The sequence below is a fragment of the Lepidochelys kempii genome, chromosome 10 (assembly GCF_965140265.1).
Source record: "Lepidochelys kempii isolate rLepKem1 chromosome 10, rLepKem1.hap2, whole genome shotgun sequence".
NCBI lineage: Eukaryota > Metazoa > Chordata > Testudines > Cheloniidae > Lepidochelys > Lepidochelys kempii.
The window spans coordinates 13,666,216-13,679,027 of record NC_133265.1 but is presented as its reverse complement, the minus strand read 5'-3'; the positions used below and the strand labels follow the sequence as shown (position 1 = coordinate 13,679,027).

Genomic DNA, 12,812 nt, shown 5'->3' with positions numbered 1-12,812 from the left:
CAGCAATGTAATCTGAGTTGTCAGTTTTTGCAGTAAATCAAGAATTGTGTGCAATGCTTGACAAACAATAGGAATACTATATATTTTGTATTATTTTGTTGAGTTGGATGTTAATAGTATACGCCATAAAAAGTGCATACAAACTTAACTCTGAACTCCTGGTTGCACTGTGGAAACACACTGATATACTTGAAGTAAGAAGTATGGCACAAGTTTGAAGACGCTTTAAAAGAAAATACTGAGGGATAATTAAGCGAGAATAGCTATTTTGTACGGTATACATATTATGAACATGAACTAACTGAAAAAGCGCATACCTGTTCAGTTTTTTAAACCTCTTTTTTTCAGAAATACAGTTTCATTTCAAGCTGAAAATAGTACTTATTTTCTGAGAAATATGCTACTGTTTGAAAAGTGGGGTACAGCTTCCTTAATGTAAAACTCTATTTAATCTGGGGACAGGATGCTTGCATTAAAATAAGTGTTTACAAGAAAGTTACTAGAATTTGACAGGATTTGGATATTTGTTTGAAAAGAATCACTGGCATATTCAATTTGGAACAATATTTTACTGAAAGCAAGACTAGTTACCTGATGAAAAATGGAAACACTTCATTATTTGTGTTTTAACCTGACTCTTCTTTTTGAGGTGGCAGCATTCTGAGTACTCGCTGTTCTGAGACCTACGAGACCAAAACAGCTCTAATTAGTCTCTTTGGAATTCCTTTGTGGTATTTCTCTCAGTCTCCCAGAGTGGTAATCCAGGTAATGAAAAGCAGAATATACCTAAAATCCTGTTGTTTATTTGTATTTCTGTAGCACCATGTCATGGACCAGGACCCCATTGTGCTATGAAAGTTGTGAAACTTTCCTGACCTCAGGAGGTCAAGAAACTTTGGATACCAGAATTTTTCTTGAAATGGAAGATGCATCCTGAACTTCATTTCTGCTGAGAATAGAACCCTGTGCGGAGAGCCTACACAAGGCCTAGTCACCATTTAAATCACACTTAAGCCCTATGTGGAGGATTTAAATGTGACTAAGGAGGTGCATAGTCCTTGTCCAGAGGGCCAGCCCAAGGAGAATTTTCTCTAAAAATGAGAGAAATAAGCACAGGCCAAGGCCTGTCATTATTGGTTTTGAACACCTCTGTTTTTTGGTTGTCTAGCTTGAAACATTTGAAAGAGGGCCTGGTTTTCAGAAACTTCTGGGCACACATCCTATGAAATTTACGCCGCTTTAGGGAGAATCAATTTCGGCACGGAGATCACTAATCGCTTTTGACAATACTGGCTATAAGTTTTATGTAGAACCCCAACTGCTAGGGAGGAGCACAAAAGAATAGTGGGGACAAAGTCAAAAAGGGTAAGGCACAAAATTAGTTACACCTAATAAGGGACATAAGGCAATAAGAAGAGATCAGTCAGCCTAACTTCAAAACTAGAAAGATACTGGAACGAATTAATAAACAATCCATTTGTAAGCACCTAGAGGATAATAGGATTATAAGGAATAGTTAGCATGGATTTGTCAAGAACAAATCATGCCAAACCAACCTAATTTCTTTCTTCTACAGGTTTTCTGGCCTAGTGGATAGGGGGGAAGCAGTGATGTATTTTGATTTTTAGTAAGGCTTTTGATGCTGTCCCACAGGACATTCTCATAAGCAAACTGGGGAAACATGTTATAGATTAATTTACTATAAGCAACGTGCACAACTGGTTGTAAGACCATAATCAGAGTTATCATCAATGGTTCACTGTCAAATTGGGAGGGTGTATCTTGAAGAGTTCCGCAGGGGTCAGTCCTGGGTCCAGTACTATTCAGTGTTTTCATCTTAATGACCTGGATAATGGGATGGAGAATATGCTTGTAAACTTTGCAGATGACACCAAGCTCGGGGGGGAGGGGGCAGAGTTGCTTGCGTTTTGGAGGCTAGAAATAGAATTCAAAAGAACCTTGACAAATTGGAGAATTGATCTGAATTCATTAAGATGAAATCCGTAAAGATAAGTGCAAAGACCTTCACTTAGGAAGGAAAAATTACATGCACAGCTACAAAATGGGGAATAATTGGCTAGGTGGTATTGCTGAAAAGGATCTGGGGGTTATAGTGGAACACAAATTGAATATAAACCTACAACGTGATGCAGTTGCCAAAAAAAAAGAAAAAAAAAAGCTAATATCATTCTGGGGTGTATTAAAAGGAGTCAGAGTAGCAGCCGTGTTAGTCTGTATCTGATCACGAAAACTTATGCTTTAATAAATTTAAGTCTCTACGGTGCTACAAGTACTCCTTTTCTGTTAACACGAGTGTTATATTTAAGACACAGGAGATAATTGTCCTGCTCTACTTAGCACTGGTGAGGCCTCAACTGGAGTATTGTGTCCTATTCTGGATGCCACACTTTAGGAAAAATGTGGACAAATTGAAGAGAGTCCAGAAAAAAGCAACAAAAATTATCAAAGGTTTAGAAAACCTGGCCTGTGAGAAAAGGTTAAAAAACCTGGACATGTTTAGTTTTGAGAAAAGAAGACTGACAGGGGACCCAGTGAGTCTTCAAATCTGTTAAGAGCTGAAATAAAGAGGAGTATGGTCAATTGTTCTCCATGTCCAGTGATGGTAGGACAAGATATAATTGACTTAATTTGCAGTGTGAAAAATTTAGGTTCGATATTAGGAACTAGAAGGGTAGTTAAGCTCTAGAAGAGGCTTCCCTGGAAGATTGTGGAATCCCTGTAATTTAATTTTTTAAGAACAGGTTGGATAACCCTCTGTCAGGGATGCTCTAGATTTAATTGTTCCTGCCTCAGTACAGCGGACTGGACTTGATGACTTCTTGAGGTCCCTTCCAGCCCTGCATTTTTATGATTCTATCAACAACAAAAATTGCTCTTAGCTTGCTAACTCTTGCTTACTTATAGGCATATTGTATGACAATAATGCTATCTGGGGGTATAATTTAACTGTCAAAGTTGGTTTATTCACCTATTCAATGCTGTCCTTTATGTCTAACATCTAACTTTTTTCAGACTACTTTGAATATATAATATTAAGGGTTTTTTCCCCCCAACAAAGGTGAGGAATAACTTGTATTGTCAGCCTCTTGCACCGGAACACCAAGTACTAGCCATTGCAAAACATATTTGAGAATAAAACATTCTTTCATTACTGAAAATACTTATCTGGTAGTTGTGTTTTCTGTCTTTCTGTACTGTGAATAATTTAAATCATACCTGTAATGCATGTTCTCTCAAATTTTTGAATCAAGAAAATGTCCATTCAGCTATTGTAGAAAAATGAGAATTTCTGACCCTAATGCTGATATTGCAGAGGAGAAATATCCTGCTTCTTGCAAACAATGTTTTTTGATCTGGTAATTTGACCCAAACTCTCTTAAATAGACAGAATTGTTTTTCATGTAACAGGGTACAAAGTATAATCAGTGGCATAACCTAATCAAACTAAACTTTAATAACTCAATTCATTAGAATGTTTTACCAATATGTTCAATATTTTTCTCCCCTGCCCCCTCTTTAGCCTGACATATATCCAGGAAACTGCTGGGCATTCAAAGGATCACAGGGATACCTCGTAGTTAGACTTTCTATGATGATCTACCCAACAGCCTTTACGTTAGAACATATACCAAAAACTCTTTCACCAACAGGAAATATCACGAGTGCTCCTAAGGATTTCTCAGTATATGTAAGTCTTTCTCTGGTAAAGTTAAGGTATTAAATGTTTTTGTTCTGTTTGGATAATTTGAGTAGAACTACTATTCACAATTTAAAATATTTATTAGTGTAAAACAGCCCTCTATTTTAATATTTACATTTATTGCTCTTAAATGTACCTCCTTTTGTAGAGTTTTGAGATCTATGAATGAGAAATAATGTATAAAAGCTATGTATTTTTAAAAATTCTAATGCTTCCGTTATTTTACCCATCTAGTTTACAGAGAAGTGCATTAAAGCAAAGTAATCAAACTTATTACACTTGTGTGATGATTTTCTAAAGTGATCTTCAAGTCCAAGCACTTTACGCTTTCATAAAAGGAATGGATCATAATCCTTTCAGGCACTGTCACATAACAGTAGTCTACAGCTGTATGGCACAGTCATGGTCCATTTTGACTTCTGGAAACTCTTTTTATTTCCAATTGACATGAAATATGTAAAATAGTGAGCATTGATACCCATCCCAGTCTTCTTCAATCCCACCCTTTCCTGGTCCCACCTTTTCTTTCATTCTTGTTATTCCTGGACAACCCTTATTTTCTCCACAATGATAACTAGTGGTTGTACTGCCCTCCCCTGTTAAGAATGTGACACCCTATAACTGCAGCCAAACTTAGTTTTGTCATTCTGATTATCTGAAATTTGAAGGAAAAAAAAATAATCAAGGCTGAACTCTTGATGGTAGGGTCTAGAAGATGAATATCAGGAAGAAGGTACCCTTCTTGGACAGTACATCTATGATCAAGGAGGAGAGTCACTACAGATGTTTCAAGTGACGGTAAGCCCACATTAACAGAAAATACACAGCGGTTGCCAAAGCCACTTGACTTTGCCTCTTGCAGTAGTAGCAGTAATTTAATTTTAACGCTGCTTTGATACATTTGCTGATGCCTTTCACTACCCGTGTGCTCGTATGCAAAATGCTAGCGTTCTGAAATGTGATTCTGATTGAACTCTTGCACTGATAACTGCAATAACTTAATGGCATTATTCCTGACTTGCGCCATTGAAATTGAAGGGTCATTTTGGCATTTTTATTTTTGCCTTCCATAAAACATGCATAATGACGAATATTTTTCAGTATCAGAAGTTTGCAATATCCATATTAAATAAGTTGGACTACAGTTAAACTGGTCCCACCACACAGTGGATTAGATCAGTAATTTTCACTCAGTAAAACTATACAGTAGCACTGTTCATCTGAAATTCTCTGTGACTGGAAAGTTACTGTGGCTTATTTTAAAGGTTATTCTGCTATAAAAATCTTATTCCTGCTTTCAAGCCTTTAAATAAAAGCATTAAGAATTATTCTACTTCATCTAGATCTCCAGCAGAGCATGGGAAGTCAAGCAAAGACCATGAAAATTTGACAGCTTGTGTAGATTGCAAGAGACTTTCCTTAAATTGTGATTACCTTTTGGGTATATAATTTAACTACTTAAGTAATTAATGATGTATGCAGTGTAGTGATTTGGCTGCTACTCTTAAACAACTTTCGGTGATCAACATCAGTTGTCTACAGAGAAAAGTAAAGTGGTGAGTGATGTCTGATTTTTTTTCATGTTTTTTCAGGAGAAAAATGAAAATGCATTCCAGATAGTGGAGCTAAGAATTTTGTCTAATTGGGGCCATACAGAGTACACCTGTCTGTATCGGTTCAGAGTGCATGGAAAACCTACTGAATAAACTAGTACACTACAGCTTTTTTGTTGTATATTTTCTGTTTGTATATATTGGAAAACCTAGAACACTGGAATCTTTAAAGGATGAGGATCTGTGACATGTACTGCAGGATCAATACTCCTTTTCAGTAAAATGCAGACGACTGCCAGCAGAATTGTATACAAACTCGTACCTGCTCTGATGCTCAGCTTGTAATTGCCGGTCAGCTTTATATTTTAATGTGTCCATTCTGAGAAAAATATTGCATGCAAACTACTCTGGTTCAAAAGCCAAGTTGGCAAATAGGTGATTTTTATTTTATTACATTTGAATGTACAGTTTTTAAATAAGATATGCTTTCTGCAGCTAGAAATCTGTTTTAAATACAGGCCCCATCTGCACACTTCTATTACCCTGGCTCCCTATGTCAAAACCTATAAACACTTTTAAACACTGTGGCTAATGTATCCTTTAGTTGACCATGACTTTTGAACTTGTTGCTAGGCCCAAAAGGACTTCCTGAGTAGATGCAGAATGAGATACATGTTACTGTCAAGGAAAGTGAATGGAACCAAAAATAGTTTAAACATCAGAGGCACAAAAATCTTTCCTCTAACATGGAACCATGCATTAATGTAAAAGCCAGGGTTGATTTTAAATCACTACAGTTACTTTAAGTTTTCTTCCTATCGAGTTTCCTTTTGACTTAGCTTGTTAGAATAATCACTCAGTGTACTAATCTTTAGTAGGCTTATCTCCTATACCAAGGTGAGAGTCTGGCTAGTGGTCTGCTGATAAGACCAATTCAGAGCTCAAATTGTAGAGGCAAAATCTTGGTGTGCAGAAATCTCTCTTCAGCACAGGATTAGTTGGGCTGGCTCACTTTATAAGTGCTGTACTGTGGAAGCACTAAGTGAAAATAGGTTCCACGTCATAGACTTAACTTTTAATTTAAAACAATTCTGCAGTGAAGTAACTTGCAAAAGAGGTCCACACTCAATGCCACTATATTTAGACAATGTTTCCATTTTTATACCATTAAAGTGGAGGATTCATTATCCATTGAAGAATGTTAGAGCAATGACTCAACAGCATTATCTTACTTGATTTAATTGGAACTTGCATTGTATTAACAGACTGCATTTTTTTAACAGACTTGATGCACAGCTCTCCTTATTTAGAGGCTCATTTTGTAATTTTATTTCTGAATGTTACTGGAAACCCTTTATAAACAAGGTTCCTGAAAGACATTTATGTGGAGAAATTATCTTACTGTTGTAATGCATTTTATTGGGTCAGCTTAATTACAAATGTGCTATGTTACATTTTTCAGAAAGATGAATGATGGTGCTGACTGGTTTTCTGAATTAGATTTCTGTATGTTGCACAATAGTCCTCAAAATGTTTTTTAAAAATCTCCATAGAGTGTTTTAGTTCAGCTAGAAACAGAACCAATGGCCTATGCAGAAGAGCTAGATAAAACATGTACAGGTGTTTCATATAAGTTAAATATATAAATCAGAATTATCCTGTATAAATTGGAATTAGGATCTGGGGTGGGAATATTTTGAATAACACTAACTTATTTTTAAAGAAGCAAGATAGGACTTTGTGCAATGTATTTTTGTAAATGCTTTTCAAAATATTTGTCTTGGTATTCTTTGCTGCCTCCAAATGGACAAGATGCTATTGAGATGTTTAAATAAAGAGTTTTAATTTTTGAAAGTGCATGTAATATTTAAAACAAGTAATAAAGTTTCTTTTCTGTATTTATGCTGAATCTGTTTGAATATTCTGGCTAAAATAACTAATGTAGGGTAACCGCTTTTAGAATAAATCCATTTTTCTACATTTTTAATAAACAAATACATTTCAGTGTAAAACTGAGGTGAAGTTCAATCCAACTTTATTATGAGGATATATCCCATAGCTGTGGTGAGAAAAGAGGATGGTAAATGGACACAGGGCAGAGCAGTACTATGTATAAATAAAAACATTTTATATGTAGGAAATTCCTTCAGGAACTGCAGGAGGGGTAATGCTAGAGAGTAGTCTTCTACTTTTCACCCTCTCCCTGCTCTCCAGAAAGCTCTGCCTTTTACTTTCATTGTCTTCTGTCAAAAGGGATTTATGCATGCAGAAGGGAGGCAGACTTGGTTGATACATAAACTCCTGTCCCTTACGGCTATTCTACGCTATACAGGTTGACATAAGGTGCCTTATATTGACCTAATTATGTCAATTCTACACTACAGCCTTCCTGCTGATAATATAAGGGCCTTACTACACGGACTTAACTCCCCCTCCATGAGCTGTAAGGTGCACTCTGGATGTACCAAATATTGTTTCAAAACTAGTTATAGTACCCAGAACTGTTCCTGAGAGGAAAAGCTTCAGAGTAACTACCAAGCATGAGACACTGCATTGTGGGAATTGAGGACTAGCTCAGCAACTGCAACGCTAGTGGCTTTCTGCCCATTCTTAGAAGAAGTTGAACTTAGAAGAACTTAGAAGTTCTAGGCTTACCTGGTTCAGATGGGCCTAGCTACTAAAGACATTGTCTGAGGTATTGCAAACGATGCTTGTAAAACACCTCCAGTGGCTATTGTGTGTAGATGCAAGGCATTGCATGGGCACTATCAAATTACAGTATTAAAACAACAATGCAATGTAGATAGGGCCTTTTGTGTATTCACAATTCCAGCCTTAGTGTGCAGAATCCTTTGCACTTTAACACACTCTAGGTGTTGTACAACCAAATAATTCCTCAATCATTCATAAGAGCAGAACACAAAATATGCCACGGCCAACCTCCTAGAACTACTTACGGGCACTTAAATATGTGGAAAGACACCATGCTTGTCATGCGTGGTCAATTACAAAGTTCGGTGGGCTTTGTTCATACATGTAAGTGAAGACTCCTGCTGTAATGAACCTTGAGAATAAACATTGTCTGACATTTAGTGCAAATTGTACTGACAAGGGGGACTCTAAATATTCTGCAACTAGAGGTGGAACATCCAGATTCACTTTCTGTTGGGGACTGATGGGTATTCAAGTAAACCCTAGTCTGTAACCGCACACTACTGCAAATAAAAACAAGCTCCTGTAAAATCCCTGCAAGCTGCGTGGACATTTTTTAAAGACACCATAGTCAAGGCTCAACTTAACTGTATACCGCAAATTAAAAAACAGTAAGAGAACCAAAAAAGTGCCACCGTGGCTAAACACCAAAGTAAAAGAAGCAGGGAGAGGCAACAAGGCATCCTTTAAAAAGTGGAAGTTGAATCCTAATGAGAAAAATAGAAAAGAGCAAACTCTGGCAAATGAAGTGTAAAGATATAATTAGGAAGGCCAAAAAATAATTTGAAGAACAGCTAGCCAAAGACTCAAAAAAGTAACAGCAAAAAAATTAAATACATCAGAAGCAGGCAGCCTGCTAAACAGCGAGTGTACAATCGAGCTGCTAAAGGAGCACTCAAGGACGATAAGGCCATTGTGGAGACACTAAATGAGTTCTTTGCAGCAGTCTTCATGGTTGAGGATGTGAGGGAGATTCCCATATCTGAGCCATTCTTTTTAGGTCACAAATCTGAGGAACTGTCCCAGATTGAGGTGTTGACAAAGGTGTTGGAACAAATGGATAAACTAAACAGTAATAAGTCACCAGGACCAGCTGGTATTCACCCAAGACTTCTGAAGGAACTCAAATGTGAAATTGCAGGACTACTGTCGTCTGTAACCTATCATTTAAATCAGCTTCTGTACCAAATGACGAGGACAGCTAATGTGACGCCAATTTTTAAAAAGGGCTCCAGAGGTGACTCCAGCAATTATAGGCCAGTAAGCCTGACTTTCAGTTCTAGGCAAACTGGTTGAAACTATAGTAAAGAACAAAACTGTCAGACACAGAGATGAATCTAATTTGTTGGGAATAGTCAACATGATTTTTGTAAAGGGAAATCCTGCCTCACCAGTATACTAGAATTCTTTGAGGGGGTCAACAAGCATGTGGACAAAGGGGATCCAGTGATTATAGTGTATTTAGATTTTCAGAAAGCCTTTGACAAGGTCCCTTACCAAAGGCCTTTAAGCAAAGTAAGAAGTTGTAGGATAAGAGGGAAGGTTCTTTCATGGATTGGTAACTGGTTAAAAGATGGGAAACAAAGGGTAGGAATAAATGGTCAGTTTTCAGAATGGAGAGAGGTAAATAGTGGTGTCATCCTGGGGTCTGGACTGGGCCCAGTCCTATTCAACATCTTCATAAATGGGAAAGGGGGTAAACAGTGAGGTGGTAAAATTTGCAGATGATACAAAACTATTGAAGATAGTTAAGTCCCAGGCAGACTGCGAAGAGCTAAAAAAGGATCTCCCAAAACTGGGTGACTGGGCAACAAAATGGCAGATTAAATTTCATGTTGATAAATGCAAAGTTATGCACACTGGATAACATAATCCCAACTATACATATAAAATGAGTGGTCACAGCTAATTTAGACCCCATCAAGAAAAAGATCTGGGAGTCATTGTGGATAGTTCTCTGAAAACATCCACACAATATGCAGCAGCAGCCAAAAAAGCAAACAGAATGTTGAAAATCATTAAGGGATAGATAATGACAGAAAACATCATATTGCCTCTATATAAATTCATAGTACACCCACATCTTGAATACTGCGTGCAGATGTGGTTGCCTCCATCTCAGAAAAGATATATTGGAATTGAAAAAGGGCAACAAAAATTATTAAGGGTATGGAACGGCTGCTATATGAGAAAAGATTAATAAGACTGGGACTTTTTAGCTTGGAAAAGCGACAACTAAGTGGGGATCTAATAGAGATCTATAAAATCATGACTGGTGTGGAGAAAGTAAATAAGGAAGTGTTATTTACTCCTCATAACACAAGAACATGGGGCTACTAAATGAAATTAATAGGCAGCAGGTTTAAAACAAACAAAAGATAGTATTTTTTCACACCATGCGCAGTCAGCCTGTAGAACTCCTTGCCAGAGGATGTGAAGGCCAAGACTATAACAGGGTTCAAAAAAGAACTAGAGACATTCATGGAGGATAGGTCCATCAATGGCTATTAGCCAGGATGGGCAGGGATGGTGTCCCTAGCATCCGTTTGCTAGACAGAGATGGATCACTTGATGATTACCTGTTCTGTTCATTCCCTCTGGGGCACTTGGCATTGGCCACTGTCAGAAGACTGGATACTGGGCTAGATGGACCTTTGGTCTGACCCAGTATGGCCATTCTTATGTATCCCTTTCCCCCAAAATTCAATCAGACATTAAAGTACTATGCTGTTCCAAAATGACACAACGAAACTTAAACAGTAATGTTGAGTAAGGAAGCTGCAGATTAAGTCAGATAAAAATATATATTTAAACTTGTCCTTTCTGTGACTTAATATAATTTAGCAAAATGAAGAAAATGGTATTTGGTTGCAACTCCATTGGACTGCATTTGAACAAAAGTCCTCAAGGTTTTATTTTATTTATTTTTTTTTTCCCTTGCACAAAATTTGTGTGTGTAAAACAGTTGCCCTCTAGTGGAATAAAACTTGTTGAACCCTTTGAGAGAAACCACACAATTCCATGTTAAGCTACTCAGATCAGTAGTTGTCAAGATTAAAATACAGGTCATGTGCATCAAGCCATGTGCAATATGGCATCAAGAAGCCTTATATTTGCAATGTCGTCCACCCCATGTTTTCCCTGTCTGGGACATTTTTTAAGACTCAGTGGAGAGATACATAATTGAGCGTTATTGATCGTGTGGTAGCCTGTACTTGAGTATTCACACAACATTGTCAAAACAACTGGGCTCAGTATAAAACCTGGGATGTGGGGACAGATTTTTCTGTGAGTTTTCCAAAGCTGTCCTCAGAAATCTAGAAGGGATGTTCCTAGCCCACTGCATTACTCTGTTAGTTTTTCCTCTATTGATGCGTGTTCGTTAGACTCCAGAATCCGTTCTTGACACTGGAAATCCTATGTAAGTGCCCAGTGTTACTTGTTTTTTTCCAGCAATATTTAAAGTTAACTTGCAAAGAAGAAATTGGTTTTTGCTCCTAATGACGTATAAACAATGAACATTTTATTATTTTTTAAAAGGGAAGGGCATGAGCAGGGAACTGGAGAGTGAGAACTAGAAATTCAGATCTCCTTTACCCTGGAAGTCTCAGGTGACTGAAGGGCTAGTAAAATTAACCTCACAAAAGAATGAAAGCTGAGCAACTAAGGACAGGAAGTTTTAGACAGACACTTCATTTTTGCTGCAGCCTAAGAATCCAGTTATGTCTGCTTGGTCACCAATGACAGAGAACCTGTGAATTTTGCCATATATATGGACCCTGATGCCGTGCATTGTGAGTTGGCTTTGCTCTAGTCCTGTTTCCAAAAGGTGACCATAGTATGAAATTTTTTTTTTACCATCAGTGTGCCATGAATGATGTATAATTGTATTGACAAAACTGTCTCCACACCGATGCCCCATTGAACTCATGATTAATACACACATTGGAGAAAGTTTTGTAAAAGATTCAAAGTGACTTGAGGTAAGGTGAGTTCACAAATACACTTGGCACTACACTAGGTAACTCGGGAGGGTGGAAGACCATGAGTGTCGAGGAAGCCCTCCTGCCCTAGGCCCGGATAAACCAAGGCCCCTTTGCTCCTTGAACCCTCTGTGATCCTGCATAACACTGAGGAAGCTAGCACACAAACAGACAGGTTTGCACACGACTCGTCAGCCAAGGCCAGCTTCGGCCTGGGAAACAGATAGATATGGCAGAAATGTTTAGCAAAAACCAGTAACAAATAGAACCAAGTAAGGCAAGGCTCGGGCAATGCTACTGAGGAAAAACACAACTGGCTGCTTTAGCTGATTGGCTACTGTATTGTATGGGGCAACAGGTAATTGGTTGCATAAGCTTGTGTAGTGAAGTAGGCAAAGGTATAAAATGTATACTGGAATCTGCATGCGCGGCTGCAGGATTTGAGACAGCTCAGTCTCCCTGCGCCCTATTTGGAGCTCCAAATAAATCTCTCTGCTTCTCCACCCCGTTGTGGTCATTCGTGCGACACACACCGGGCAACAAACCCAGCTGTTGCTTGCCTCGGGCACTCTGTGCCATCAACACCTCTACTCAGACACTCTACAGTCCCCCCCCCAGCAAAACCAGGCTTGATGTTCCTCCTATTTGTGAGGTTACAAAAAGCACCTGTTAAATGAATAGCGAAGCAGAAGGGCACCCAAACAAGCACAGGTGTCCTGGGACACTTGGGGGGAGGGATAGCTCAGTGGTTTGAGCATTGGCCTTCTAAACCCAGGGTTGTGAGTTCAATCCTTGAGGGGGCCATTTAGGGATGGGCCAAAAATTGGGGATTGGTCCTGCTTT

General features: G+C 38.2%; 1 protein-coding gene across 24 annotated transcripts in view; it reads left to right on the top strand.

Annotated features, from left to right (window-relative positions):
* Positions 1–5,441, top strand: part of SUN1 (Sad1 and UNC84 domain containing 1) — a 65,172-nt gene extending 59,731 nt beyond the window's left edge. For all 24 annotated transcript variants that reach the window (XM_073362066.1, XM_073362075.1, XM_073362067.1 and 21 more), the window contains 4 exons: positions 650–765; positions 3,542–3,709; positions 4,427–4,519; positions 5,314–5,441. In XM_073362066.1, coding sequence (XP_073218167.1) covers positions 650–765; positions 3,542–3,709; positions 4,427–4,519; positions 5,314–5,427 — 491 coding nt within the window. In that variant the 3' untranslated portion in view covers positions 5,428–5,441. The remainder of the gene's footprint in view (positions 1–649; positions 766–3,541; positions 3,710–4,426; positions 4,520–5,313) is intronic.
* The last annotated feature ends 7,371 nt before the right edge of the window (positions 5,442–12,812 follow it).